The sequence below is a fragment of the Cinclus cinclus genome, chromosome 1, assembly GCF_963662255.1.
Source record: "Cinclus cinclus chromosome 1, bCinCin1.1, whole genome shotgun sequence".
NCBI classification, from domain to species: domain Eukaryota; kingdom Metazoa; phylum Chordata; class Aves; order Passeriformes; family Cinclidae; genus Cinclus; species Cinclus cinclus.
In genome coordinates this window covers 151058139-151080342 of record NC_085046.1, presented here as the reverse complement: position 1 = coordinate 151080342, position 22204 = coordinate 151058139, and the positions used below count along the sequence as shown (strand labels likewise).

The following is a 22204-nucleotide window of genomic DNA, read 5'->3' as shown; positions in this document are numbered from 1 at the left end:
CCTCCAAACCAGGCCCCCATCTTTTCCCCAATTCCAGGGATGCCCCTCAGGGACTTCCCCCCCCCCTCAAAAATTCCCGCCGTGGCCCCTCAGGAGCACCTGGCTGGGTTTCCGCCGCCGTTCCCGCAGGAATTCCGCTTCCCAGCGCTTCAGCAGCACCTTCAGCCTCCTGCTGCCGCTCCATGGCCGCGAGATCAGGGATCGGCATCGGGGTCTGGGATGAGGGGTCGTCGTCGGGGATCGGGGATCGAGGGAGGCACGGCCGTGACCCCACAGTCACTTCAAAACGAATGCCGGCCCCCCACCAATCGCCAGCCAATGGTAAGGCAGTGAGGAGTGATTGACAGCCGAATGAGGAAATGGAAAGGCGGAATTTTAAAGCGTCCGCCCACGTCGCTCCGCAGTGAATAAGATGAACTAAAACAATGACAGACAGCTCTGCGAACCTATTAAAACTCGAGGATCCGCCTCCAGGGTGGGTCTCGCTCTCTGATTGGCTGTTATCACGCGCAGACACGGAAGTGTAACTTCGTACGTTCTGGGGTCGAATTCGAATTGCCGTCAGACAATGGGGGGGGGGGGCGGCGGCGGGGCCACTTTTGGGCATCTCTGAGGTGACTTTGGGATAATTTGGGGATCCCTGTGAGTATTTCCAGATTCCCGGTGAGTTTCGGGATCCTTGACGGGTTGTGGAGTGGCAGTGATTGTGGGGGGAGGGGAGGTATTTTGGGAGCCTCTTTTTAGGGAGCAGCGCTGCGGTTACCCTCACAACACCGCCTCCACTTCTCCCACAGCTTCCCTTTTCTTCGGGATATCCTTGGATTCGGGGTTTCCCAGGAATTCTCCCCCGGTGGTTCCTCATTCTGGGCATGAATCGCGGAAAAACATTCTATAACCCGCAAAATAAGTTATAAGAGTAGGTATGTATTGATTCAGCGCTGAGGTGTGTTTTATATGAGAAACAAAAAATCTCGAAATTTAGCAATATTTAGGTTGCTTTATTTGATATAGACGGAGCAAGCAGCGCTGGGGAACGTGCAGGGTCACTGCCCACTCCATGCTCCGTTGAACCTTGGTTTGCAACTCCTTTTTTATAGTACGGTTTTCCTTGTAGTAATCAATAATTGTTATTTTTTTGTTGTCATAATTCTGCCAGGTAAGCAGTGGTGGTCAAAAAAAACATTCGTGGGACCGCTTGTGTTAAATCTCTGGACAATTTGTCAAGTAACCATCTGGTTTTGGTAGATAAAGAACAGCAGAAGTGGGAAGTCTGGTCTTAGCAGATAGGTTGCAATTGATTACACAAAGGCACGAAATCTGATTTTGCAAAATCTTTCAGGCTGTGGGAAAACCTCGTTTTGCAAACTGGTATCAAATATAAATTACTTAGAAAGCACAATATATATAACAGGGGGATTTAAACAGGATGGTTTTAATAATATATTTCACTTTATCTAGTTCCATGTCTTACCTGAATACAAACTCCAAAACTTAAGATTAACACGAATCTTTTATCAATTATCACAGGTGCATGGGGGATAGCTCCTCCAAAAACATGCACACCTTTGGCGACCTGCGCCTCTCCTTTTATTCTCCACAAACTGGGACTACACAATACCCCTCCTACAGATTCATTGCCTATCGCCGCTTCATTCTGAAATGAACTCCTCGCCTCTTTGCCGCTGCGCTTTGTTCCTTTTTGGTTGCTCTGGTGGTCATCTGGGGGTCTTTGGGATGAAGGAAATAGTCTCCTATCAGAAGAACTCTTCACCTTGCCTCCTTGGCCATGCTCTCTTTTTCATACTTTGGTCATTTTCCGGACTTTGATACCAGTTTTCCAGGTTTCCGGGGTCTGAGGACCGCCTTATCCTGTGGTGCCTTTGTCCTTGCATCCTCTTTGCGCACTCTAACTCTTGATCTCACCCTGGGGCCTTGCTCTCCTCTTTTTCTACTGTAAGCACCATAAATTACAGTAAAGGTACAGTTTTGTCAGCCGGCTTTTAGTCAAAGCAATTCTTGATGCTTGATTCTCAACTTCTCTATTTCACGAGTCCCCCCAATTTCACCTAATTCCCGCAGCCCCCCAGAATCCATGGATTCCCTCGCTTTCCTCTGTGCCCGCCACGTCGTCGCCCACCACCCTCTTCCCGCCCTTCCTTCTGGTCTCTATCCCATCCTTTTCCAAGTGGCATTCCTGGATGGGAGACCCCTGGTCCTGCGAGATTTGGTGGCCACTTGGCCTTTCTCAGAGCTCCACTCCCAGAAGCTCGTTGGGCACCACAAGCTGCTCCGGGATCATTCCTGCAAGGACTGTGTCCAGGCCGTCATCCAGGCTGTGGTGGAGCAGCTCAAGCGGGAGCTGGAAGAGCCTGGCTGCCATTCCAGGTGGGTTTTGGGGATTTTGCCATGGCATCAATCTCCAATTCCTCCGTCCATCCTAGTGTGTTTTCCTGATGGTTCATTCCCATTTTTTTAGCCTGCGCATGCTGGACATGACTGGACTCTCGGATTCTGTGCCTGGCCGCACTCCTGCTGGGTTGAATACCTCGTTCATCACCGGTGTTTTGGCCAAGGCTTGCGTGGAGGTGTCCAAGTACCAGCAGGAATTCCAGTGGTGTGGATTCAAGCGGCACAAAGGCCATTCTGGAGCAGCCACAGCCGCTCCACAGTCCCCGGGTGTGGACATCCACGCCGACCTGTGTATCGATGTATGGTCGGACAAGTTGCAGTGCGATGCGCTCCAGGCTGGAGCCGCCGGCCTGTTGCGCCTCAAGTGCCGCGAATTCCAAGCAGGGTACATTCCGGCATCCAGGATTGTGACTTTGTTGGAATCTCTGGATCCGTCCTCTCTGCGGAGGGTGAATCTCTGCTTCAGCAGTTTAGGATTGACTGGGCTGTCAGTGATCCTGCCACACCTCTTCCGCTTCCCGGAGTTGCGCAGCCTCAAGCTCTGGTACTGTGACGTGGACCTGCGGCACCCAACACCAGACATGGCCAAGAGAATCCGCTGCGTGTCCAGGCAGCTGGGAATGCTGTCCAGCCTCCGGGAGCTCAACCTGCGATCTTCCCCGCTGTCCGGGAATCTGTGCCACATCCTCTGGTGAGTTCCCAATAGAGCGGAGCCTTCCCCTGTCCTGAGGTTTGGCGTAAGAGATCTTGGGGGTCTGTTCCAACCTGAGCGATCCCATGGTTCCCGGATTTAATTGTCCCAATATTCCCATGATTGTGTTATCCCAATAGTTTGTCACTCCATTGTCCCATAATTCTAAGATGCCAGAATTCTGTGATTCCAGGATTCTCGAAGGCTGAACTTCACGATCTTGGAGGTCTTTTCGAACCTTAATGATCACATGATTCCAAGATTTCAATATCCCAATATTCCCATGATTCCATTATTCCAATCCTTGATTCCAGAATTCCCAAAGTTTGGGCTTGATGCTCCCTGAGAGTTTTTCCAATCTTAGTGATCCCAGGTTCCCATGATCCCATTATCCCAATAGTCCAGGACTCCATGATTGCATGATTCCAGAATTCCTTGATACCAAGATTCCCAAAGGTTGGACTTGATGATCCAGAAGCCCTTTCCAACTATAATGGCTCCAGAACCCCATAACTCCAAAATTCCACAATTTCCCGGTCTATGCTCCCATAATCCCAGTATTCTCAAAGATTGAACTTGATGGTTTTAAGAGATTCTGCCCAACCACAGTGAATCCATGATTCCATGACTCCATGACCCCATAATTCCCATAATCCCAAGATTTTTGTAATTCAAACTTAATCGTCTTGGATAGCATTCCTAACAGCATCCATTTCATAACTCTGTGATCCCATCATTCCAAAATTCCAGGATTTTCAGTTGTTGAACTCTATGTTCTTGGAGCTCTTGGAGCTCTCTCTCTCACCCATCCCACAATCCTGTAATTCCACAGATGCAATCCCAGCTCTCATTCCCCGCACTTCCCTCAGGAATCCCAACATTCCCCCCGCTCCTACCAATCCTCCCTTGGGCTTCACCTCTCCCTCTTCCCTCCTGCCAGCGACCTCCAGGCTCCATTGGAAAGCTTGGAATTGGCCTTCTGCTCCCTCCTTCCCACCGACCTTGCCTTCCTCTCCCAAAGCTTCCATGCTCCGGCCCTCAAAATCTTGGATCTGAGCGGCCACAACTTCTCCCAAGGCCTCCTGGAGCCGCTCCGGCTCCTCCTGGAGAAAACCTCGGCCTCACTGCTGTACCTGGATCTCATGGGATGCTTCATGACCGACTCCCACCTGGACATGCTGATCCCGACGTTCCTGCGCTGCTCCCGCCTGCGCTTCCTGGGACTCTACCACAATCCCCTGTCCATGGCTGCGCTCAAGGATCTGCTCCAGAAAACCTTAGAGCTTCCGGATCTCCAGCTGGTCATGTATCCTCATCCCAAGGAATGCTACAGGGGGGACCCATCGCGATTTGGTTGGGATTTTAAAGAGGATGTGGATGAGGAACTTTTGGCGGCAGCCGCTGCAGAGATTTCCCAGCTGCTGGAGAATTCCGGGAGAACCAACCTTGTCTGGACTTACAAACCCAATGCCCACATAGCCCTGGACTACTTCTCCTTTTGATTTGGGAAAAATATCAGAGGCCAGAAAAGCTCGGAGCCTCTATCATGAACAAGTGCCACCACCTCCCTCCTGAAGTCTGGGCATTTTCTGCCTCATCCCAATGTTTTTCTGCCTGATCCTGAGATTTTTCCCTGGTTTCATAACTTTTCTGCCACGTTTTGAAGTTTTTGTGCTCCATCCAGATAGTTCTCCTTTCATCCCGATATTCTCCCCCTCATCCCAGTATGTTTCTTCCCATTTCTTTATTTATTGCCATGTTTTTTCAGCCCATCCTTGTATTTTTCCACCTCATCCCATTTAATAATTTTTCCAGGGACTCCCCTAAACGAAACCTGCCCCATTCCAGTGACTCTGTATATGTACCCAAAGGCCCCCTCAGACCCCAAAACCACCCCAAAGACATCCCCAGTACACCAAAAACCACTCTCAAGGACACCCCAAAAACCCCCAGCACCCCCCACCCCCCAAAACCAGTACCTGTCATTGCAGGGATCCCCATATCACCCCAAAGACCGTCCTATTACCCCAAAACCACCTCAAGGACCCCATCAACCACCCCAAGGACACCCCAAAAACCGGCAGAACCGCAGTAATCCAAATTCCTCGATTCTAGGACCCCCCGAAACTACCCCAGAGGCCCCCCTTGGAACTCCAAAACCATCCTGGGAACCACCAATTCATCCCTCATCTTTCCCCCAATTCCAGGGATGCCCCTCAGGGGCTTTCCCCCCCCCCACAAATTCCCGTCGCGGCCCCTCAGGGGCACCTGTCTTGGTTTCCGCCACCGTTCCCGCAGGAATTCCGCTTCCCAGCGCTTCAGCAGCACCTTCAGCTCCTGCTGCCGCTCCACGGCCGCGGGATCAGGGATCGGCAATGGGGATTTGAGACTGAGGGAGGCTCGGGGGGGACCCCAGGATCGCTTCAGAGCTAACCTCCCACTCTCCACTCGTCTACCAATAGGAGAACCAGGAGTAGTGATTGGCAGGGAAATGAACCAGTGGAGGGGCGGAATGTGAAGGAGTCCGGCCGCAGTTCTGTTAAACCAATGAGAATTATATAGAGAAATGACAGACAGCTGCAAGGTTTAATTAACAGTAAAGAATCCGCCTCCAGGGTGAGTCTCGCTCGCTGATTGGGTGCTACAACACGCAGACACGGAAGTGGAGCTTCCGCACGGGCTGGGGGCGAGTTGGGGTTAAAAGCGGGCGACTAGTGGGGGTGGCATGTGGTGGGGGGAGGAGGTGAAGCCAGTTTTGGGGATCCCTGTGGGAATTTCGAGATTCCCGGAAGGGTTTGGGATCCTTGAGGGATTTTGGAGTGCCTCACGTGGGGTGGGGGAAGTCCGGGACCCCCTTTTTAGAGAGCGCTGGGGGTATCCTAACCATACGGCCCTCACCTTCTCCAACAGTCTCCCTTTTCTTCGTGATATCCTTGGATTCGGGGTTTCAGTGGAATTCTCACCTGGTTCTTCCTCATCCTGGGGGTCCCCCAATTTCACCCAATTCCATGAGCCATCCTGAATCCATGGATTCCCTCCTTTTCCTCTGCGCCCGCCGCGTCGTTGCCCACCGCCCTCTTCCCGCCCTTCCTGCCGATCTCTATCCCGTCCTTTTCCAAGCCGCATTCCTGGATGGAAGACCCCTCGTCCTGCGGGATTTGGTGGCCACTTGGCCTTTTCCAGTGCTCAACTTCCAGCGGCTTGTAGGGTGCCGGGAGCTGCTCCGGGATCATCCCTGCAAGCTCTGTGTCCAGGCTGTCATCCTGGCTGTGGTGGCACAGCTCCGGCAGGATTTGGAAGAGCCTGGCCGCCATTCCAGGTGGGTTTTGGGAATTCCAGGATGACCACAACCTCCAATTCCTCCATCCATTCTTGCGGGTTTACCTGATGGTTTCTTATTGCTGGGTTAGGAACTGGATGGATGGCAGAGAGTGGTGCTGAAGGGTGGCAGACAGATCCAGCTGGGGATCAGTCACCAGTGGTGTCCCTCAGGACTCTGTGCTGGGGCCAGTCCTGTTCCATATTTTTATTGATGACATGGATGAGGGTATTGAGTCTTTCATCAGGAAATTTGCAGGTGACACTAAACTGGGAGCATGTGTCCATCTGCTGGAAGGTAGGAGGGCTCTGCAGAGAGACCTGGAACGGTTGGATGGATGAGCAGAGTCCAGTGGGATGAGGTTTAATAAGTCCAAGTGCTGGGTCCTGTATTTGGGCCAGAATAACCCCCTGCAGTGTTATAGGCTGGGGAAGGGGTGGCTGGGCAGTGCCCAGGCAGAAAGGGACCTGGGGGCACTGATGGACAGCAGCTGGACACGAGCCAGCTGTGTGCCCTGGTGGCCAAGAAGGCCAAGGGCATCCTAGCCTGGATCAGGAATGGTGTGGCCAGCAGGAGTAGGGAGGTCATTCTTGCCCCGGACTCAGGACTGGTGAGGCCACACCCTGAGTGCTGTATCCAGTTCTGGGCCCCTCAGTTTAGGATGTTGAGATGCTGGAGCATATCCAGAGGAGGGAACGAGGCTGGTGAGGGGCTTGGAACACAAACCCAGTGAGGAACGGCTGAGGGAGCTGGGCTTGTTCAGCCTGGAGAAAAGGAGACTCAGGGGTGACCTTATCACTCTCTCCAGCTCCCTGAAAGGTGGGTGCAGTCAGGGGGGGTTGGTCTCTTCCTCCAGGCAGCAGCTGACAGAACCAGAGGACACAGCCTCAAGCTGCATCAAGGGAAAATTAGATTGGAAATGAGGAAAACGTTTTTCACGGAAAGAGTGATCAAGTACTGGAATCGTCTGCCTGGGGAGGTGGTGAAGTCACCATCCCTGGATGTGTTTATAAAAAGACTGGATGTGGCACTCAGTGCCATGGTCTAGTTGAGGTGTTAGGGAATGGGTTGGACTCCGTGGTCTTGAATGTCTCTACCAACCTAGGAATTCTGTGAATTATTCCTGTTTTTCCAGTCTGCGTGTGCTGGACATGACTGGACTCCCGGATTCCGTGTCTGGCCACGCTCCAGATGGGATGAGTGTCTGGTCCGGCACCGTAGCTTTGGCCAAGGCTTGCCTGGAGGTGTCCAAGCACCAGCAGGAATTCCGGAGGCGTGGATCCAAGAGGCACAAAGGCCACTCTGGATGTGCCATAGCAGCAGCCACTCCACAGCCCCCGGGCGTGGACATCCACACCGACCTGTTCGTCAACGGAACGTCCTACGGGATCCTGCGTGACGCACTCCAGACTGGAGCTGCTGGCCCACTGCGCCTCAAGTGCCGTGAATTCCAAGCGGAGGAACTCTCGGCATCCGGGATCGTGACTTTGTTGGAATCTCTGTATCCATCCTTTCTGCGGAGAGTGGATCTGCGCTTTAACAATTTAGGATTAACCGGGCTCTCGGTGATCCTGCCGCACCTTTCGCGCTTCCCGGAGCTACGCAGCCTCAAGCTCCAGTACAGCAATGTGGACGTGCGGCGCCTGACACCAGAATCGGCCATCGGAATCCGCTGCCTGGCTGGGCAGCTGGGAATGCTGCTCAACCTCCAGGAACTCAACCTGGGATCCTCCCGGCTCTCTGGGAATCTGCGCCAGATCCTCTGGTAAGTTTGCCATGGGGTGGGGTCTTTCCCTGTTCCATGGGAATTCCCAAGGGTTTGGCTCAGTGATCTTGGGGGTCTTTTCCAACTGGAGTGATCCTGTGGTTCCAGGGTTTCATTATCCCAATCTTCCCATGATCCTGTGATTCCATTATCCCAGTAGTTCATGACTCAGTGATTCCACTGTCCCATAATTTCATGATCCTTGTAATCCATGATTCCAATATTCTCAAAGACTGAACGTCAGGGTCTTGGAGGTCTTGTCCAACCTTAGCAATCTCATGATTCCAGGATTTCATTATCTGAATATTCCCATGATTCCATGATTCCATGATCCCAATAGTTCATGACTCAAGAATTCAATTATCGCATAAATTCATGATCCCAGTATTCCATGATTCTGGGATTCCCCAAGTGTGGGTTCGAAGGGTCTTGAGGGTCTTTACCAGCCTGAAAATCCATCGATTCCAGGAATTCATTATTTCAGTGTTCCCATGATCCTATGATTCTCTTACCCTGAGTTCATGACTCAATGATTCCATCATCCCATAATTAATGATCCCAAAATTTAGTGTTTCCAGGACTCCTAAAGGCTGAACCTGACATTCTTGGAGGTCTTTTCCAACCTTAATACACAAAGTTCCCATTATTTCATTATCCTATAGTCCATGCCTCCATGATTCCATGATCCCATAACTGTGTGATTTTGTGACTCCATGATCCCATAATTCCTTGATTCCAGGATTCCCAGTATTTGGACTTCATGATCTTGAGACCTTTTCCAACTTCAGTGGTTCCATCAGCCCACAACTCCATGATCCCATAATTCCATGACTTCCTGATCCCAATATCCCATAATTCCATAACTCTGTGATCCCAAGACCCCATAACTCCACAATTTTACAATTCCTGAGCTTCATGATTCCATAATCCCAGTGTTCTCAAACCACAAACTTGATGGTCTTGGAGATTTTGTCCAACCTCAGTTATTCCACTATGCCATGATTCCATGACCCCATCATTCCAAAATCCCAGGATTTTCAGGAGTCAAACTTGATAGAGGTCTTTCCCAACCTTAGCCATTCCGTAACTCCATGACTGCAGGATTTTCAGAAGTCAAACTTGATGGGTGTTGGAGGTCTTTACCAATTGCAGTCCATCTGTCATTCCACGGCTCAGTGATCCCATAATTTCATGATTCTCAAAGCCTGAACTTCATGTTCTTGGAGATCTTTCCCTACCTCAGTAATTTCAGAATTCCATTATCTGATTACAGAATTACACAATTCCATGATTCCTTGATCCCATAATTCCATGATTCTCTAACCTTGAACTCGATGTTCTTGGAGACCTTTCCCAATCTTACCTATCCTACCATCCCACAATTCCATGGATGCAATCCCAGCTCTCATTCCCCGTATTTCCCCCAGGAATCCTTGCATTCCCAGCTCCCACCAATCCTCCCTTGGGCCTCACCTCTCCCTTCTCCCTCCCACCAGCAACCTCCAGGCTCCATTGGAAAGCTTGGAATTGGCCTTCTGCTCCCTCGTTCCCGCCGACCTTGCCTTCCTCTCCCAAAGCTTCCACGCTCCGGCCCTCAAAAGGTTGGATCTGAGTGGCCACGACGTCTCCCAAGGCCTCCTGGAGCCTCTCCGGCTGCTCCTGGAGGAAACCTCGGCCTCGCTGCTGCACCTGGATCTCATGGAATGCCGCATGGCCGACTCCCACCTGGACACGCTGCTCCCGACACTCCGGCGCTGCTCCCGCCTGCGCTTCCTGGGACTCTACGGCAATTCCCTGTCCACGGCCGCGCTCAAGGATCTGCTCCAGAAAACCTTGGAGCTGCTGGATCTCCACCTGGTTGTGTATCCCTTCCCCACAGACTGCTGCAAGCCGGAGCCACCGGTGGAGTCCGGTTGGAATTTTGAAGAGGTTGTGGATGAGGAACTTTTGGCAGTGGCCAAGGCAGAGTTTTCCCAGCTGCTGGCAAATTCTGGGAGAACCGACCTCGTCTGGACTAACAATCCCTATGGTCACAGAGCTCTGGACTACTTCTCCTTGTAATTTGGGGAAAGCTTGGAGGCGGGAAAGGCTCAGAGCCTTCACTGTAGAAAAGCACCACGACCTCCTTCCCAAAATCCAGGCGTTTTCCGCCTCATCCTGCTGCTTTTCCGTGTCATCCCATTGGATTGTTCTCTTTATTTTGGTGCTTTTCTGCCTGGTTTTGTTATTTTTCTGACTCATCACAATGTTTTCCATCTTATTTCAGTATATTTCCTCCCTACCCTGATATTTTTCCTCGATCCCAATATTTTTCTGTCTCATTTTAGTGTTTTCCTGCCTTATCCTGATGTTTTTCCACCTCATTTTTATATATTTTCCCCTCATCCTGGATTTTTTCCACCTCGTTTTGGTGTTTTTCCACCCCAATCCCAATGTTTTTCCCCCTCTTTTCCCCGAACTTCTATTGCCACATCCGGAGGGAAATACTCCTGGAATTCCCTTTTTTCCCATGGGATATTAATTAATTGTTAATTAATAGTTATTTATTATTTAGTAAGGTGCCACTGCCAAAATTCTTTCCAAATCGCTCCCAAATCCTTCATCCCAAATTCCCAAATCATTCATCCCAGATCCTTCACTTCAAATCCCCAAGTCCTTGATCGCAAATCCCTAAATCCTTCATCCCACATCCCCAAATCCTTGATACCAAATCCCCCAGTCCTTAATCCCAAATTCCCAAGTCCTTCATCCCAAATCCTGAAATCCTTGATCCCAAATTCGCACAACAAGGAATTGACAGCAACTTCCACTCTTGTTTTTTTGGGGAATTTCACCGGAAAACCAGGGGGTTCGACTGCCTGGAATTTAGGGATGCTCCGATTCCTTGGGAATATATTGGGAATCTCCTGTCTCCTGGGGCAATAATTGGGAATTCCAATTCTGCATAAGGGAGAATTCCCTTTTAGGATCTGATGGACTCAACCTCCAATTCCGATTTTTCTGCCCGCAGAATTCCCAACAATTCCCCAGAGAGCTGATACCTCCTCCCTTCCCACAAAAAATGTGTCGGGGGCTTTTCTGGCCCTTCCTCGAACTGGAATTCTGAGCTCCACTCAGATGCCAGCGCGGAACGAACTAACCCAACTCCTCCGGTTTTTTCCGGAGCTGGGTGATAAAGCCGCCCATTTTCTGGGAATACCACCAGCATTTCTGGCTGGAACGGCACCGTCAGCTTGGAGCCACCTCCGCAGTAGGAAAGGAGGGAATTCCCATTGGATCCGGGCAGGATTTGTGTGAAAACCACGGGAACATCGGCACAGCGCAGAAAATTCCGTTCCCGGCCGCAGCGGGAAAGAAACGGGAATTCCGCCTCGTAGCGCCCACTCCGGTTCCGCTCCAGGTGCTTGAAGAAGAAGGAGAGGAATCCAACATCTGTTCAGATGGAGAAATTACTGGATCAATGCTCCTGGAATTCCAGGAATGCTCAAGTTTTCCTGGACAATTCCAGGAATTCCGGGATGGTTGATTAAAGGGGATTTTCCTGGGTTTTTTAAATTTTTTTATTTTTTTCAGACTTTACCTGGCGTTTTTCTGGTTGTTCTTGGGATTTTCTAGGAATTTTAGGGATTTGGGAAAGGGATGTCTTCCTAAAATAATTATTTACATTAAAAACAGATTTCTTGATTAATTAATGAGGGAATTTATTAATTAAGGGATTTCTTAATTAATTGAGGAATTTAATAATTAGGGAATTTACATAATGAAAGAATTATTCATTAAATTGAAATTATTCATTAATGACAGATTAATATGCACATTAGGGGCAGGTTTTTTTAATTTTCCAGGAATTTTAGGGATTTGGAAGAGGGATGACGGAAAAAAGAATTGAGAAGAAATGCTTCCTAAAATTAATTTTTGATATTAAAAATGGGTTTCATAATTAATGACTAAATTTCTTAATTAAGAATTTTTTCATTAATTAAGGATTTTTCCATTAATTAAGGAATTTAATAATTGAAGATTTAATGAATGAGGTAATGATACACTAATTAGGAAATGATACATTGAGTGATTAATTTGCAAATTAGTGGTTTACTAGGAATTTTAGGGATTTGGGGAAAGGGATGATGGAAAAAAAGGAATTGGGAAGAGGAAATGCTTCCTAAAATTATTTTTTAAAATTAAAACCAGATTTCTTAATTAATTAATGAGGTAATTTCTTAATTAATGAGGGATTGTCTTCTTCAATTAAGGAGTTTAGTATTTAAATAAGGAATTTAATAATTAAGGAATTTAGTAAATGATAGAATGATTATCTAATTAATTAATGATTCATTACTTATAATCATAATTATAAATAATTATTAATTAATTGTTCATGAATGAGGGATCATTAAGCAAATTGGGGGAGCTTTTTGGGTTTTTCTGGGAATTTTAGGGATTTGGGAAAGGGGTGAGAGAAAATTAAGAATTTTTTTCATTATTTAAGGAATTAATGAGGAATGTAATCATTAGGGAATTTAATGAATGAGGGAATGACTAATTAATTAGGAAACAATTAATTAATGAGGCATTCATATCCAAATTAGGGGGTCCCACCCCTTCCCACCCCCCCCCCCCTCCCAAAATTAAGGATTAAATCCCAATTAAGGCTCAAATCCCAATTAATAATCCAATCCTAATTAATAACCAGGTCCCAATTAACAACAGGATGCTAATTAGGGACATACCTTTGAAGCAGGTGATGAAGTTCTTGACTTTGGTGTCATCCAGGAAAAGCTGTGGAGAAAAATGGGAAAAAGCCTCGCAACGCTCGAGTTTCCCTGGACAAATCCCGGGATTTTTCTCTGGGATCATTTTGGGATCCATCCTGAATCTGTTTGGATGTCCCTTGGGGTATTTTCAGGGGGATCCAGCCTGGATTTGCTTTTTGGGAGTTTTCTGGGATTTGCTCTGAGTCCATGGGAAGGCTTTTTGAGATCCCTCTGGAATCTGACTGGGATATGTCTGGAACTGGACTGGGATCCATCCAGGATCCCTCCAGGATATATCTGGGATCTGTCTGGGTTTAATCTGGTATTAATCTGGGATCTGGTCAGGATCCTACCTGGATTCTCCCTGGCATTTTTGGGGGGCTTCTCGCTGGGATCTGCCCAGAATCCAGGCAAGATCTTCCCAGGATCCTATTCCCAGGACCCTCCAGACCCCCACTATCACTCCCTATAAATCCCTCATCAAACCCCAGTAGATCCCTTATCAATCCCAAATCCCCTGTTGATGCCCTGGAGATCCCCTATAGATCCCAAATAAATTGCCAATAAATCCCCTTGAGATACCCTATAGATCCCAAATAGGTCCCTTGGAGATCTCCTGTCAATCCCCTATAAACCCCCTGGAGATCCCCTATAGATCCCAAATAAATTGCCTATAAGCCTGCTATAGATCCCCTATAAATCGCCTATAGATCTCCTATTGATTGCCTTTACAACTCTGGAGATCCCCTATAGATGTCCTGGAGATCCCTCATAGATTCCCTATAAATGCCCTGTAAATGCCCTATAGATTCCCAGTAAATCGCCTATAAATCCGCTATAGATCCCCCCCGCACCTGTCCATGGTGATCCACATAATAAAAATACTCGCGGGTTCCAGGCCCCGGGCGCTGCCCCTGCAGGTACCGGGGTCCCGGGAGCGCGCAGAGCCGCAGCAGCGCCCCCACCCTCATGGCGACAGCCACCGGCGACCCCCGACACGGCCGGGCCGCCTCCCTGTCGCGACAGGCGACAGCGACAGCAGCGCCACCGGCGGCACCCGGAAGTGGCCGGGCGAGGGGGACCGGAATGTGTGCGCACCTCGGGTGGTGCGGCGGTGAAAAGGTTCCGGGGGGAAGCGGAAGTGGAAGGAGAGGGCCCGGGGGTTGGTGCCGCCGCTATAGGGGCGCCTATGGATCTCCAGACCCTATAGAACTCTACAGTCCGCCCTAGAGACCCTCTAGAGCTTCCCTATAGGGTCTGGGACCCCTACCGAGCCTCAGGGACCCCATAAAAATCGCCCAGAGGCGGCTCCTGGTGCTGCGTGCCCTCATGGATCCCCTATAGGTGCCCCCCCCACCCCATCTCCGTTTCCCGCCATTTTCCCCTCAGGGCCCCACAGGCACCGGGAGGAGCAGCGGGATGAGGGGAAAAATGGGAAAATGAGGCGGGAAAATATTGGGATGAAGGAAAAATCACTGCAATGGGGTAGAAAATCACCTGGGATAGGGTGGAAAAAGAGTGGGATGAGGGAAAAGGTACCAGGATGAGGGGAAGAAATGTTAAATGAGGGGGAAGAAACAAAAAAATGAGTCAGGAGAATATTTGGATGAAGGGGAAACACCAGAATGAGGGGAAAAACATCAAAGTGAGATGGAAAATGCCAAAATGACAATGAAAAGAGAGAAATGAGGTGGAAAAACACCAAAATGAGGAAGAAAACCACAAAAACGAGGGGAATACCACAGACATGAAGTAGAATGCCACCAATATCAGACAGAAAAGTGCCAGGAGTAGGCAGAAAAACACTGGGATGAGGTAAAAAACATGAAAATGAAGTGGAAAATCACAGGAATGAGGGGAAAACCGCAGGGATAAGGGGAGAAGTTCCAAAATTATCGTGAAATTTGATGTGATAAAGCCCAAAACACCAAAATGAAGTGAAAAAACACCATGATGAGGGGAAAAATACCAAAACAAGGTGGGAAAACAACTGAGTAAGTCTAAAAATATAAAAATGAAATGAAAAACACCAGCATGAGAGGGATGATACTGGGATAATGAAAAAAAACCCAACCAAAACTAGGTGGAAAATACCAAAATGAGGCGGGAAGCACTGGGATGAGAGGGAAAATACAAAATTGAGGCTAATATCCACCTGACTGAGGGGAAAAACATTGGGAAAGGTGGAGAAACACGGGGATGAGGCAAAGCCCACCAAAATGAGGTGGAAAAACAGCGGTTAAAAATTAAGAAAACCCAGAATGAGGTGGAAAACCAGCAGGATTTGATGGAAAAAACCAAAATGAGGTGGAAATGAAGGAAATCGTGGAGGATTCATGGATGGGGATAAGGATTGGGGAAGATCCCTCAGGAAATCCCATCTGGCACAACAGACTCATGCTCTGGGATAGGATGGATTTATTTCCAACGGAATCAGAGCAGGATAACAAGACCCCAAACCCAGCTTTTCCCTCCACCAGTTCACTCTTTCCCGGCTTTCCCTCAGTGCCTCCAGCAGCGCTGGGAGCCGGGGCCATCCCAGGGCAGTTTTCCATGGATTTCTCCAATGGGAATCCATCCCAAGGTCAGTTTTCAATGCATTTTCTAATGCAAATCCATCCCATGGCAAGTTTTCCATGGATTTCTCCAATGGGTCATTCCCATGGAAGACAATTCCTCATGGACTTTTCCAAGGGGCCAAAAAGTCGGGAATATCCCGCTCCAAAGGTTTTTGCTCCATGGGATTCCTGCCAGGAATCTGCTCCTTTTTCTATGGATCTGCAGGTCACTCCCAAGATCCAGCTCCAGGATGAGCTTCCCTTTGGATGCACCACAGAATTTTGGGAATTTCCACTTCAGCACCTTGGAATCATCTCCAGAGTCGTTCCTTTCTGAAACTCCTGCCCTGGACTTACATCTGTGGTATGTTTTCTTCATACTCAATTCTTATTCCAGAGACACTGCCGCTGTTCCCAACAGGATTTGCCAAACACGGGAGAAGCTTCTGGAAGCTTCCCATGGAATCCAGGCCCTGGAGCCTCCTGGAATTTGGCTGTGCAAAGCCAATCCTGGCAGAAAAAACACCAGGATGAGCTGCAAAAGTCATGAAATGGGATGGAAAGCTACCGGGATGAGGCAGAAAAATAACAGGATGGGCTGAAAAAACACTGGGATGGGCTGGAAAAATAATGAAATGGGGGAAACATACTGGGATGAGGGGAAAATATTGGGATGAGGTGGAAACTATCAGGATGGGATGGAAAAACCTCAAAACGTGGCAGAAAAGCTACAAAACCAGGGAAAAATCGTGGAATGCGGCAGAAAAACATTGGAATGAGATGGAAAACTAACAAAACCAGGCAGAAAAGCACCGAAATTAAAGGAAAAAAACACTGGAATGAGGCAGATAAGCACCAGGATGAGGCGGAAAACTCCCTGGGATTTTGGGAAGGAGGCGGAGATGCTTTTCTGCAATGGAGGCTCTGAGCTTTTCCCGTCTCTGAGGTTTTCCCAAATCACAAGGAGAAATAGTCCAGGGCTCCGTGGCCATAGGGATTGTAAGTCCAGACGAGGTCGGTTCTCCCAGAATTTGCCAGCAGCTGGGAAATCTCTGCGGTGGCCGCTGCCAAACGTTCCCCATCCATAGGCTCCTCGTAAATCCGTCGGGATCCTGGGACTCGGCGCGGAGGCTCTGGCTTGTAGCAATCCACGGGGAAGGGATACACAACCAGGTGGAGATCCAGCAGCTCCAAGGTTTTCTGGAGCAGATCCTTGAGCGCGGCCGTGGACAGGGAATTGCCGTAGAGTCCCAGGAAGCGCAGGCGGGAGCAGCGCCGGAGTGTCGGGAGCAGCGTGTCCAGGTGGGAGTCGGCCATGCGGCATTCCATGAGATCCAGGTGCAGCAGCGAGGCCGAGGTTTCCTCCAGGAGCAGCCGGAGGGGCTCCAGGAGGCCTTGGGAGAAGTCGTGGCCACTCAGATCCAACCTTTTGAGGGCCGGAGCGTGGAAGCTTTGGGAGAGGAAGGCAAGGTCGGCGGGAACGAGGGAGCAGAAGGCCAATTCCAAGCTTTCCAATGGAGCCTGGAGGTCGCTGGTGGGAGGGAGAAGGGAGAGGTGAGGCCCAAGGGAGGATTGGTGGGAGCTGGGAATGTCAGGATTCCTGGGGGAAATGTGGGGAATGAGAGCTGGGTTTGCATCAGTAGAAGCGCAGGACTGTGGGATGGGTGAGGTGGGTAAAGAGCTTCAAGAACATCGAGTTCGATCCCTGAAAACCCTGGGATTTTGCCATGATGGTGTGATGGAGTTATGGAATGGGTGAGGTTGGGAAAGGTCTCCAAGAACATGAAGTTCAAGGTTTCAGAATAATGGAATTATGGGATCGACAGGTCATTGAGGTGTGGAATCAAATAATGGAATTATGCAATGCGTGAAGTTTAGAAAGGCGTCCAAGAACATTGAATTCAACCTCTGAAAATCCTGGATCAGGGATCATGGAGTTATGGAATGGCTGAGGGGAAAGGTCTTCAAGACCATCAGGTTTTGCCTTTGAGAATCATAGAATTATGGGATTATGGAGCCACTCCATGATAACTCCACAGTTGTGGAATTATGGAGTTACAGAGTCTTGGGATCACAGTTATGGAATTATGGAATCATGGAGTTATGGGGTCACAGAGCAGGTAAAGTTGGAAAAGCCTTCAGGATCATCAAGTCCAACCTTCGGGAAAGCTGGAATAAAAGACTGGGATAATGGACTCATGGGAATATTGGGATATTGAAATCTTGGAATCATGGGGTCACTAAGACTGGAGATCTCTAAGATTCTGAAGTTCAGCCTTGGGGACTCCTGGAACTATGGAATTTTGGGATCATGGAATAATGGGATGACAGAACAATTGAGTCATAAACTATTGGGATAATGGAATCACGGAATCGTGAAAGCACTGGGATAATGAATTCCTGGAATCAATGGATCTTTCAGGCTGGAAAAGACCCTCAAGACCCATTGAGCCTAAACTTTGGGAATCCTGGAATTATGGAATTTTGGGATAATGACTTTATGGGAAAATGGAAATGTTGAGTCATGAACGACTGAGATAACGGAGTCATGGAATCATGGGAATACTGGCATAATGAAATCCTGGAATCATGAGATCACTAAGATTGGAGAGAATCTCCAAGTTCATGAAGTTCAGCCTTTGGAAATCCTGGAATCATGGAAATCTGGGATTGTGAAATTATGGGACAATGGAGTCACGAACTATTGGGATAATGAAATCATGGGAACACTGGGACAATGAAAGCCTGGAACTATGGGATCGCTCATGTTGGAATAGACCCCCAAGATCACAGAGCCCAACCCATGGGAATCCCCCCAGAGTGCGGGAAGGCCCTGCTCCATGGGGAACTCACCAGAGGATCTGGCGCAGATTCCCAGAGAGCCGGGAGGATCCCAGGTTGAGCTCCCGGAGGCTGGGCAGCATTCCCAGCTGCCCAGCCAGGCAGCGGATACCAATGGCTGATTCTGGTGTCGGGCGCCGCACGTCCACATTGCTGTACTGGAGCTTGAGGCTGCGTAGCTCCGGGAAGCGCGAAAGGTGCGGCAGGATCACTGAGAGCCCGGTTAATCCCAAATTCCGGAAGCGCAGATCCACCCTTCGCACACAGGATGGATCCAGAGATTCCAGCAGGCTCACAATGCCAGCCAGGGAGAGCTTTTCTGCTTGGAATTCACGGCACTTGAGGCGCAGTGGGCCGGCAGCTCCTGTCTGGAGCGCGTCACGCAGGATCCCGTAGGACGTTCCATTGACAAACAGGTCAGCGTGGACATCCACACCCGGGGGCTGTGGAGCGGCTGCTGCCGTGGCGGCTCCAGAACGGCCTTTGTGCCTCTTGGATCCGCGCCTCTGGAATTCCCGCTGGTGTTTGGACACCTCCACGCAAGCCTTGGCCAAAGCTACGGTGCCGGACCAGACGCTCATCCCATCCGGAGCGCGGCCAGCTGGATCATCTGGAACTCCTGTCACATCCAGTACGCGCAGCTGGCACCCGCTGGAAAAAAAAAAGAAACCATGAAAATACCACAGGGATTTGGAGGAATGCAGGTTGTGGCCATCCCAAAATTTCCAAAACCCACCTGGAATCGCAGCCAGGCTCTTCCAACTCCCGCCGGAGCTGTGCCACCACGGCGAGGATGACGGCCTGGACACAGAGCTTGCAGGGATGATCCCGGAGCAGCTCCCGCCTCCCCACAAGCCGCTGGAAGTTGAGCACTGGGAATGGCCAAGCAGCCACCAAATCCCGCAGGACGAGGGGTCTTCCATCCAGGAATGCGGCTTGGAAAAGGATGGGATAAAGGTGTGCTGGAAGGGTGGGAAGGATGGGAAGGGGGTGGTGGGCCACGATGCGGCGGGCGCAGAGGAAAAGGAGAGAATCTGAATATCCTGGCGGGAGTTGGCGCTTTGGGATGCACGGTGGGATTCGGGTGGAGGAGCGGCTGCGTGAAGGTGCCATGGCGGATTTTGGGAATGTTCCCGAAATGCAGGGATTTCCCGCTGGGCCGCAAAGGGAACCTGTGGGAGAAATGGGGTGTGGGAAGGGAAGCCAAAGGGGGAATCTGGGGGAGGGGAAGCCTGAGTGGCGATTCTGTAAAAATGGGGTCCTGGCGCACCCCCAGAAGAGCATCACCCAGGGAATCCTCACACCAGTTCACGGACCCCAAAACCAGTCCAGGTGTCCCCAGACCAGTCCAGGGATCCCCAAAACCGTCCAGGGATCTCAAAACAGTTCATGGATCCCTAAACCAGTCTAGGGATCCCCTAAACTGCTCTAGGGACCCCAAAACCAGCCCTGGGACCTCCAAACCATTCCAGGGACCCCTCCATAAACCAGTCCAGGGATCCCAAAATTGGCATAGGGTCTCCTAAACCAGCCCAGAGACCCCTCAAACCAGTCCAGGGACCCCCCAAACCTTTCCAGAGATCTCCTAAACCAGTCCAGGGACCCCCAAACCAGTAGAGGAATCCCCTAAACCAGTCCTGGGACCGCCAAAACAGTCTGGGGATCCCAAAGCCATTCAGTGATCCCCCAAAGCAGTCCAGGTATCCCCCAAACCCATCCAGGGATCCCCAAAACCAGCCCTGGGACCCCCAAAATAGTCCAGAGATGCCAAAACCAGTTGAGGGACACCTAAAGCAGCCCAGAGACCCCTGAACTACTCCAGGGACCCCCCCTGCAAAGTGCATCAGGGACCCACCAAAACCAGCCCAGGGATCCCTGGACTGGTCCAGGGAACCCAAATCCAGTTCAGGAACCCCTAAACCAGTCTAGGCATCCCCCAAACCAGTCCAAGGATCCCCAAAAATAGTTCAGGGACCTCTAAACCAGCACAGAGATCCCTAAACCAGTCCAGGGACTCCTTCATAAACCAGTCCAGGGATCTCCAAAACCATCTCAGGACGCCTAAATAATCCAGGAACCCCCCCAAACCAATCAGGAACTCCCCTAAATCACTCTAGAGATGCTCCAAACCAGCCCAGAGATCTGCCAGACCTCTCTCAACCAGTCCAGGGATCACAAACCACTCCAGGGACCCCAAAATCAGTTCAGTGATCCCATAAACGTGCCCTGGGACCTCCAAACCAGACCCGGGACTCCCCAGATTTCCCTAAACCAGCTCAGGGACCCCTCCCGACCTCTCCAATACCCACCCCTGGAATCTCCATAAACCACACCAAGAACCCCCAAAAGCCAATCCCCCCTCCTCAGGACCTTCCCTCAAAATCAGCTCCCTCCTCCCTTCCCTGGGGTCCGCCTAGCCCCCCCAAAACACCTCAGGGACCCCGCAGACCCCAGTCCAGCCCGGCCCACCCACGGGGTCCATCCCAGCCTTCCCAGTCCATGCCGGGATCGCTTCTCATCCCCCCTAAGTCCAACCAAGGAGCGCTCGCAGGCCCCCTAAACTCCCACAGGGCCCCCCCCAGTCTCCTAAATCCCGCCATGGACCCCCCGAACCCTGAAACCGGCCCCGGCGCCCCCCCCAACATGGCGCCCCCCACTCACCGCCTACCCGCAACCCCCACCCGCCCCTGCCGGTACGGAAGCTCCACCTCCTTGTCTGCGCTCTTCATCCGCCAATCAGCGATCAGCACCCATCCTCGGGGTGTGCCTACACATTTTTATTGGTTCTTACGGCTGTCTGTCAAGGTTCATCAGCACTTCTCATTGGTTGTGGCTTTGTGGGCGGGCGCTTCGCGGAATCCTGGTGCCTATTGGCTCCTATTGCTGTCAATCACTAATCCCTGCCTTTCTATAGGCTAACGGGCGGCAGGAGCGGGAGGTTCGCTCTGAGGCGGCCCTGGAGTACTGCCCGAGCTTCCCTCGATTCCCGGATCCCAGTCCCGATCCCCATCCCTGATCCCGCGGCCATGGAGCGGCAGCAGGAGCTGAAGGTGCTGCTGAAGCGCTGGGAAGCGGAATTCCTGCGGGAACGGCGGCGGAAACCCAGCCAGGTGCTCCTGAGGGGCTGCGGCGGGAATTTGTGAGGTGGGGGGGGGGGGGGGGAAGTCCCTGAGGGGAATCCCTGGAATTGGGAGTGGGGGGAGGTATGGGCTGTTTTGGGGGTCCCTGGGATGGTTTTGGAGTACTGGAGAGTGTTTAGGGGGGTCTTGAAATGGGGGAATTTGGTTTAGGGGAGGGTCTGTCGTTTTTTAGGGTGTCCTTGGGGTCATTTTGAGGTCTGAGAGGGTGTTTGGGTTGGTTTTGAGAGTCCCTGGAATGGGGCAGGTTTATTTTAAGGGGGTCCTGGGCTTTTTTGGGGTGTCCATGGAATGGGGGGAGCATTTTTGGGGGTCCCTGGGCTGAGACGGTCTATGAGGTGTTATGGGGGGGCTTTGGGATGATTTTGGGGCTCCCGGGAAAGGATGTGGGATGGTTTTGCGGCGCTGGAGAGGCTGGACTGGTTTAGGGGTCCCTATGGGGTTTTAGGGGGGCTGGGAGGGGCTTAGGGGAGATTCGGGGAATCCCTGGGATGGGAGGGGCTGTTTTGGGGGTTTCTCCTATAAATTCCCCTATAAAAACCCCTGTGTCTGCTGATCTAGGTAAGAAAACCCCTGACGGCTTCTCTGTCGGGACAGCGAGCGGCGACCCCGCGGGACCCCGCCCTGTCGCGACAGCGGCGTCCGGATGTAGCTGCCTGAGGGACCGGAATGCGGGGGGCACCTCCCCGGTGGGGTGCAGCAGTAAAAAGGATCCGGGCGGAACCGGCAG

General features: G+C 50.8%; 4 protein-coding genes across 9 annotated transcripts; 2 read left to right on the top strand and 2 right to left on the bottom strand.

Annotated features, from left to right (window-relative positions):
- The first annotated feature begins 516 nt into the window (after positions 1–516).
- On the top strand, positions 517–4942 carry LOC134043744 (leucine-rich repeat-containing protein 14-like). 4 transcript variants are annotated; one of them, XM_062492475.1, is made up of 5 exons: positions 592–642; positions 795–920; positions 2080–2385; positions 2477–3100; positions 4041–4942. In XM_062492475.1, exons 3-5 carry the CDS (start codon positions 2093–2095, stop codon positions 4600–4602), a joined length of 1479 nt encoding a protein of 492 aa, XP_062348459.1. In that variant the 5' UTR covers positions 592–642; positions 795–920; positions 2080–2092; the 3' UTR covers positions 4603–4942. The 4 variants fall into 4 exon arrangements, with proteins under 4 accessions (XP_062348440.1, XP_062348459.1, XP_062348448.1 ...); XM_062492464.1 differs by having other exon boundaries at positions 1528–2385; XM_062492456.1 differs by lacking the exon at positions 592–642 and adding an exon at positions 517–531 and having other exon boundaries at positions 795–2385.
- A 764-nt stretch (positions 4943–5706) lies between these two features.
- On the top strand, positions 5707–10737 carry LOC134043731 (leucine-rich repeat-containing protein 14-like). The gene is made up of 4 exons (XM_062492422.1): positions 5707–5716; positions 6011–6419; positions 7555–8184; positions 9681–10737. The coding sequence occupies exons 2-4, from the start codon at positions 6109–6111 to the stop codon at positions 10243–10245; spliced, it is 1506 nt and encodes a 501-aa protein (XP_062348406.1). The 5' UTR covers positions 5707–5716; positions 6011–6108; the 3' UTR covers positions 10246–10737.
- A 240-nt stretch (positions 10738–10977) lies between these two features.
- Positions 10978–14033, bottom strand: C1H8orf82 (chromosome 1 C8orf82 homolog). The gene is made up of 3 exons (XM_062492434.1): positions 13793–14033; positions 12915–12963; positions 10978–11616 (listed from the first exon to the last, which is right to left on the bottom strand). Exons 1-3 carry the CDS (start codon positions 13907–13909, stop codon positions 11147–11149), a joined length of 636 nt encoding a protein of 211 aa, XP_062348418.1. The 5' UTR covers positions 13910–14033; the 3' UTR covers positions 10978–11146.
- A 1314-nt stretch (positions 14034–15347) lies between these two features.
- On the bottom strand, positions 15348–21014 carry LOC134043720 (leucine-rich repeat-containing protein 14-like). 3 transcript variants are annotated; one of them, XM_062492401.1, is made up of 4 exons: positions 21006–21014; positions 19074–19509; positions 18350–18988; positions 15348–17027 (listed from the first exon to the last, which is right to left on the bottom strand). In XM_062492401.1, exons 2-4 carry the CDS (start codon positions 19448–19450, stop codon positions 16454–16456), a joined length of 1590 nt encoding a protein of 529 aa, XP_062348385.1. In that variant the 5' UTR covers positions 19451–19509; positions 21006–21014; the 3' UTR covers positions 15348–16453. The 3 variants fall into 3 exon arrangements, with proteins under 3 accessions (XP_062348385.1, XP_062348393.1, XP_062348374.1); XM_062492409.1 differs by lacking the exon at positions 21006–21014 and adding an exon at positions 20999–21003; XM_062492390.1 differs by lacking the exon at positions 21006–21014 and having other exon boundaries at positions 19074–19939.
- Between the last annotated feature and the right edge of the window lie 1190 nt (positions 21015–22204).

What these genes read in the sequence shown, in the direction of transcription:
- LOC134043744 (XM_062492456.1), top strand. Translation starts at nt 2,093, where the DNA reads ATGGATTCCCTCGCTTTCCTCTGTGCCCGCCACGTCGTCGCCCACCAC. An exon ending in GAGCCTGGCTGCCATTCCAG is followed by an intron (nt 2,386 to 2,476) that starts GTGGGTTTTGGG and finishes CCATTTTTTTAG; the next exon opens with CCTGCGCATGCTGGACATGA. An exon ending in AATCTGTGCCACATCCTCTG is followed by an intron (nt 3,101 to 4,040) that starts GTGAGTTCCCAA and finishes CCCTCCTGCCAG; the next exon opens with CGACCTCCAGGCTCCATTGG.
- LOC134043720 (XM_062492390.1), bottom strand. Translation starts at nt 19,621, where the DNA reads ATGCTCTTCTGGGGGTGCGCCAGGACCCCATTTTTACAGAATCGCCAC. An exon ending in GAGCCTGGCTGCGATTCCAG is followed by an intron (nt 18,989 to 19,073) that starts GTGGGTTTTGGA and finishes TTTTTTTTCCAG; the next exon opens with CGGGTGCCAGCTGCGCGTAC. An exon ending in AATCTGCGCCAGATCCTCTG is followed by an intron (nt 17,028 to 18,349) that starts GTGAGTTCCCCA and finishes CCCTCCCACCAG; the next exon opens with CGACCTCCAGGCTCCATTGG.
- C1H8orf82 (XM_062492434.1), bottom strand. Translation starts at nt 13,909, where the DNA reads ATGAGGGTGGGGGCGCTGCTGCGGCTCTGCGCGCTCCCGGGACCCCGG. An exon ending in ATGTGGATCACCATGGACAG is followed by an intron (nt 12,964 to 13,792) that starts GTGCGGGGGGGA and finishes TTTTCTCCACAG; the next exon opens with CTTTTCCTGGATGACACCAA. An exon ending in CTTCATCACCTGCTTCAAAG is followed by an intron (nt 11,617 to 12,914) that starts GTATGTCCCTAA and finishes CCATCTGAACAG; the next exon opens with ATGTTGGATTCCTCTCCTTC.
- LOC134043731 (XM_062492422.1), top strand. Translation starts at nt 6,109, where the DNA reads ATGAGCCATCCTGAATCCATGGATTCCCTCCTTTTCCTCTGCGCCCGC. An exon ending in GAGCCTGGCCGCCATTCCAG is followed by an intron (nt 6,420 to 7,554) that starts GTGGGTTTTGGG and finishes CTGTTTTTCCAG; the next exon opens with TCTGCGTGTGCTGGACATGA. An exon ending in AATCTGCGCCAGATCCTCTG is followed by an intron (nt 8,185 to 9,680) that starts GTAAGTTTGCCA and finishes CCCTCCCACCAG; the next exon opens with CAACCTCCAGGCTCCATTGG.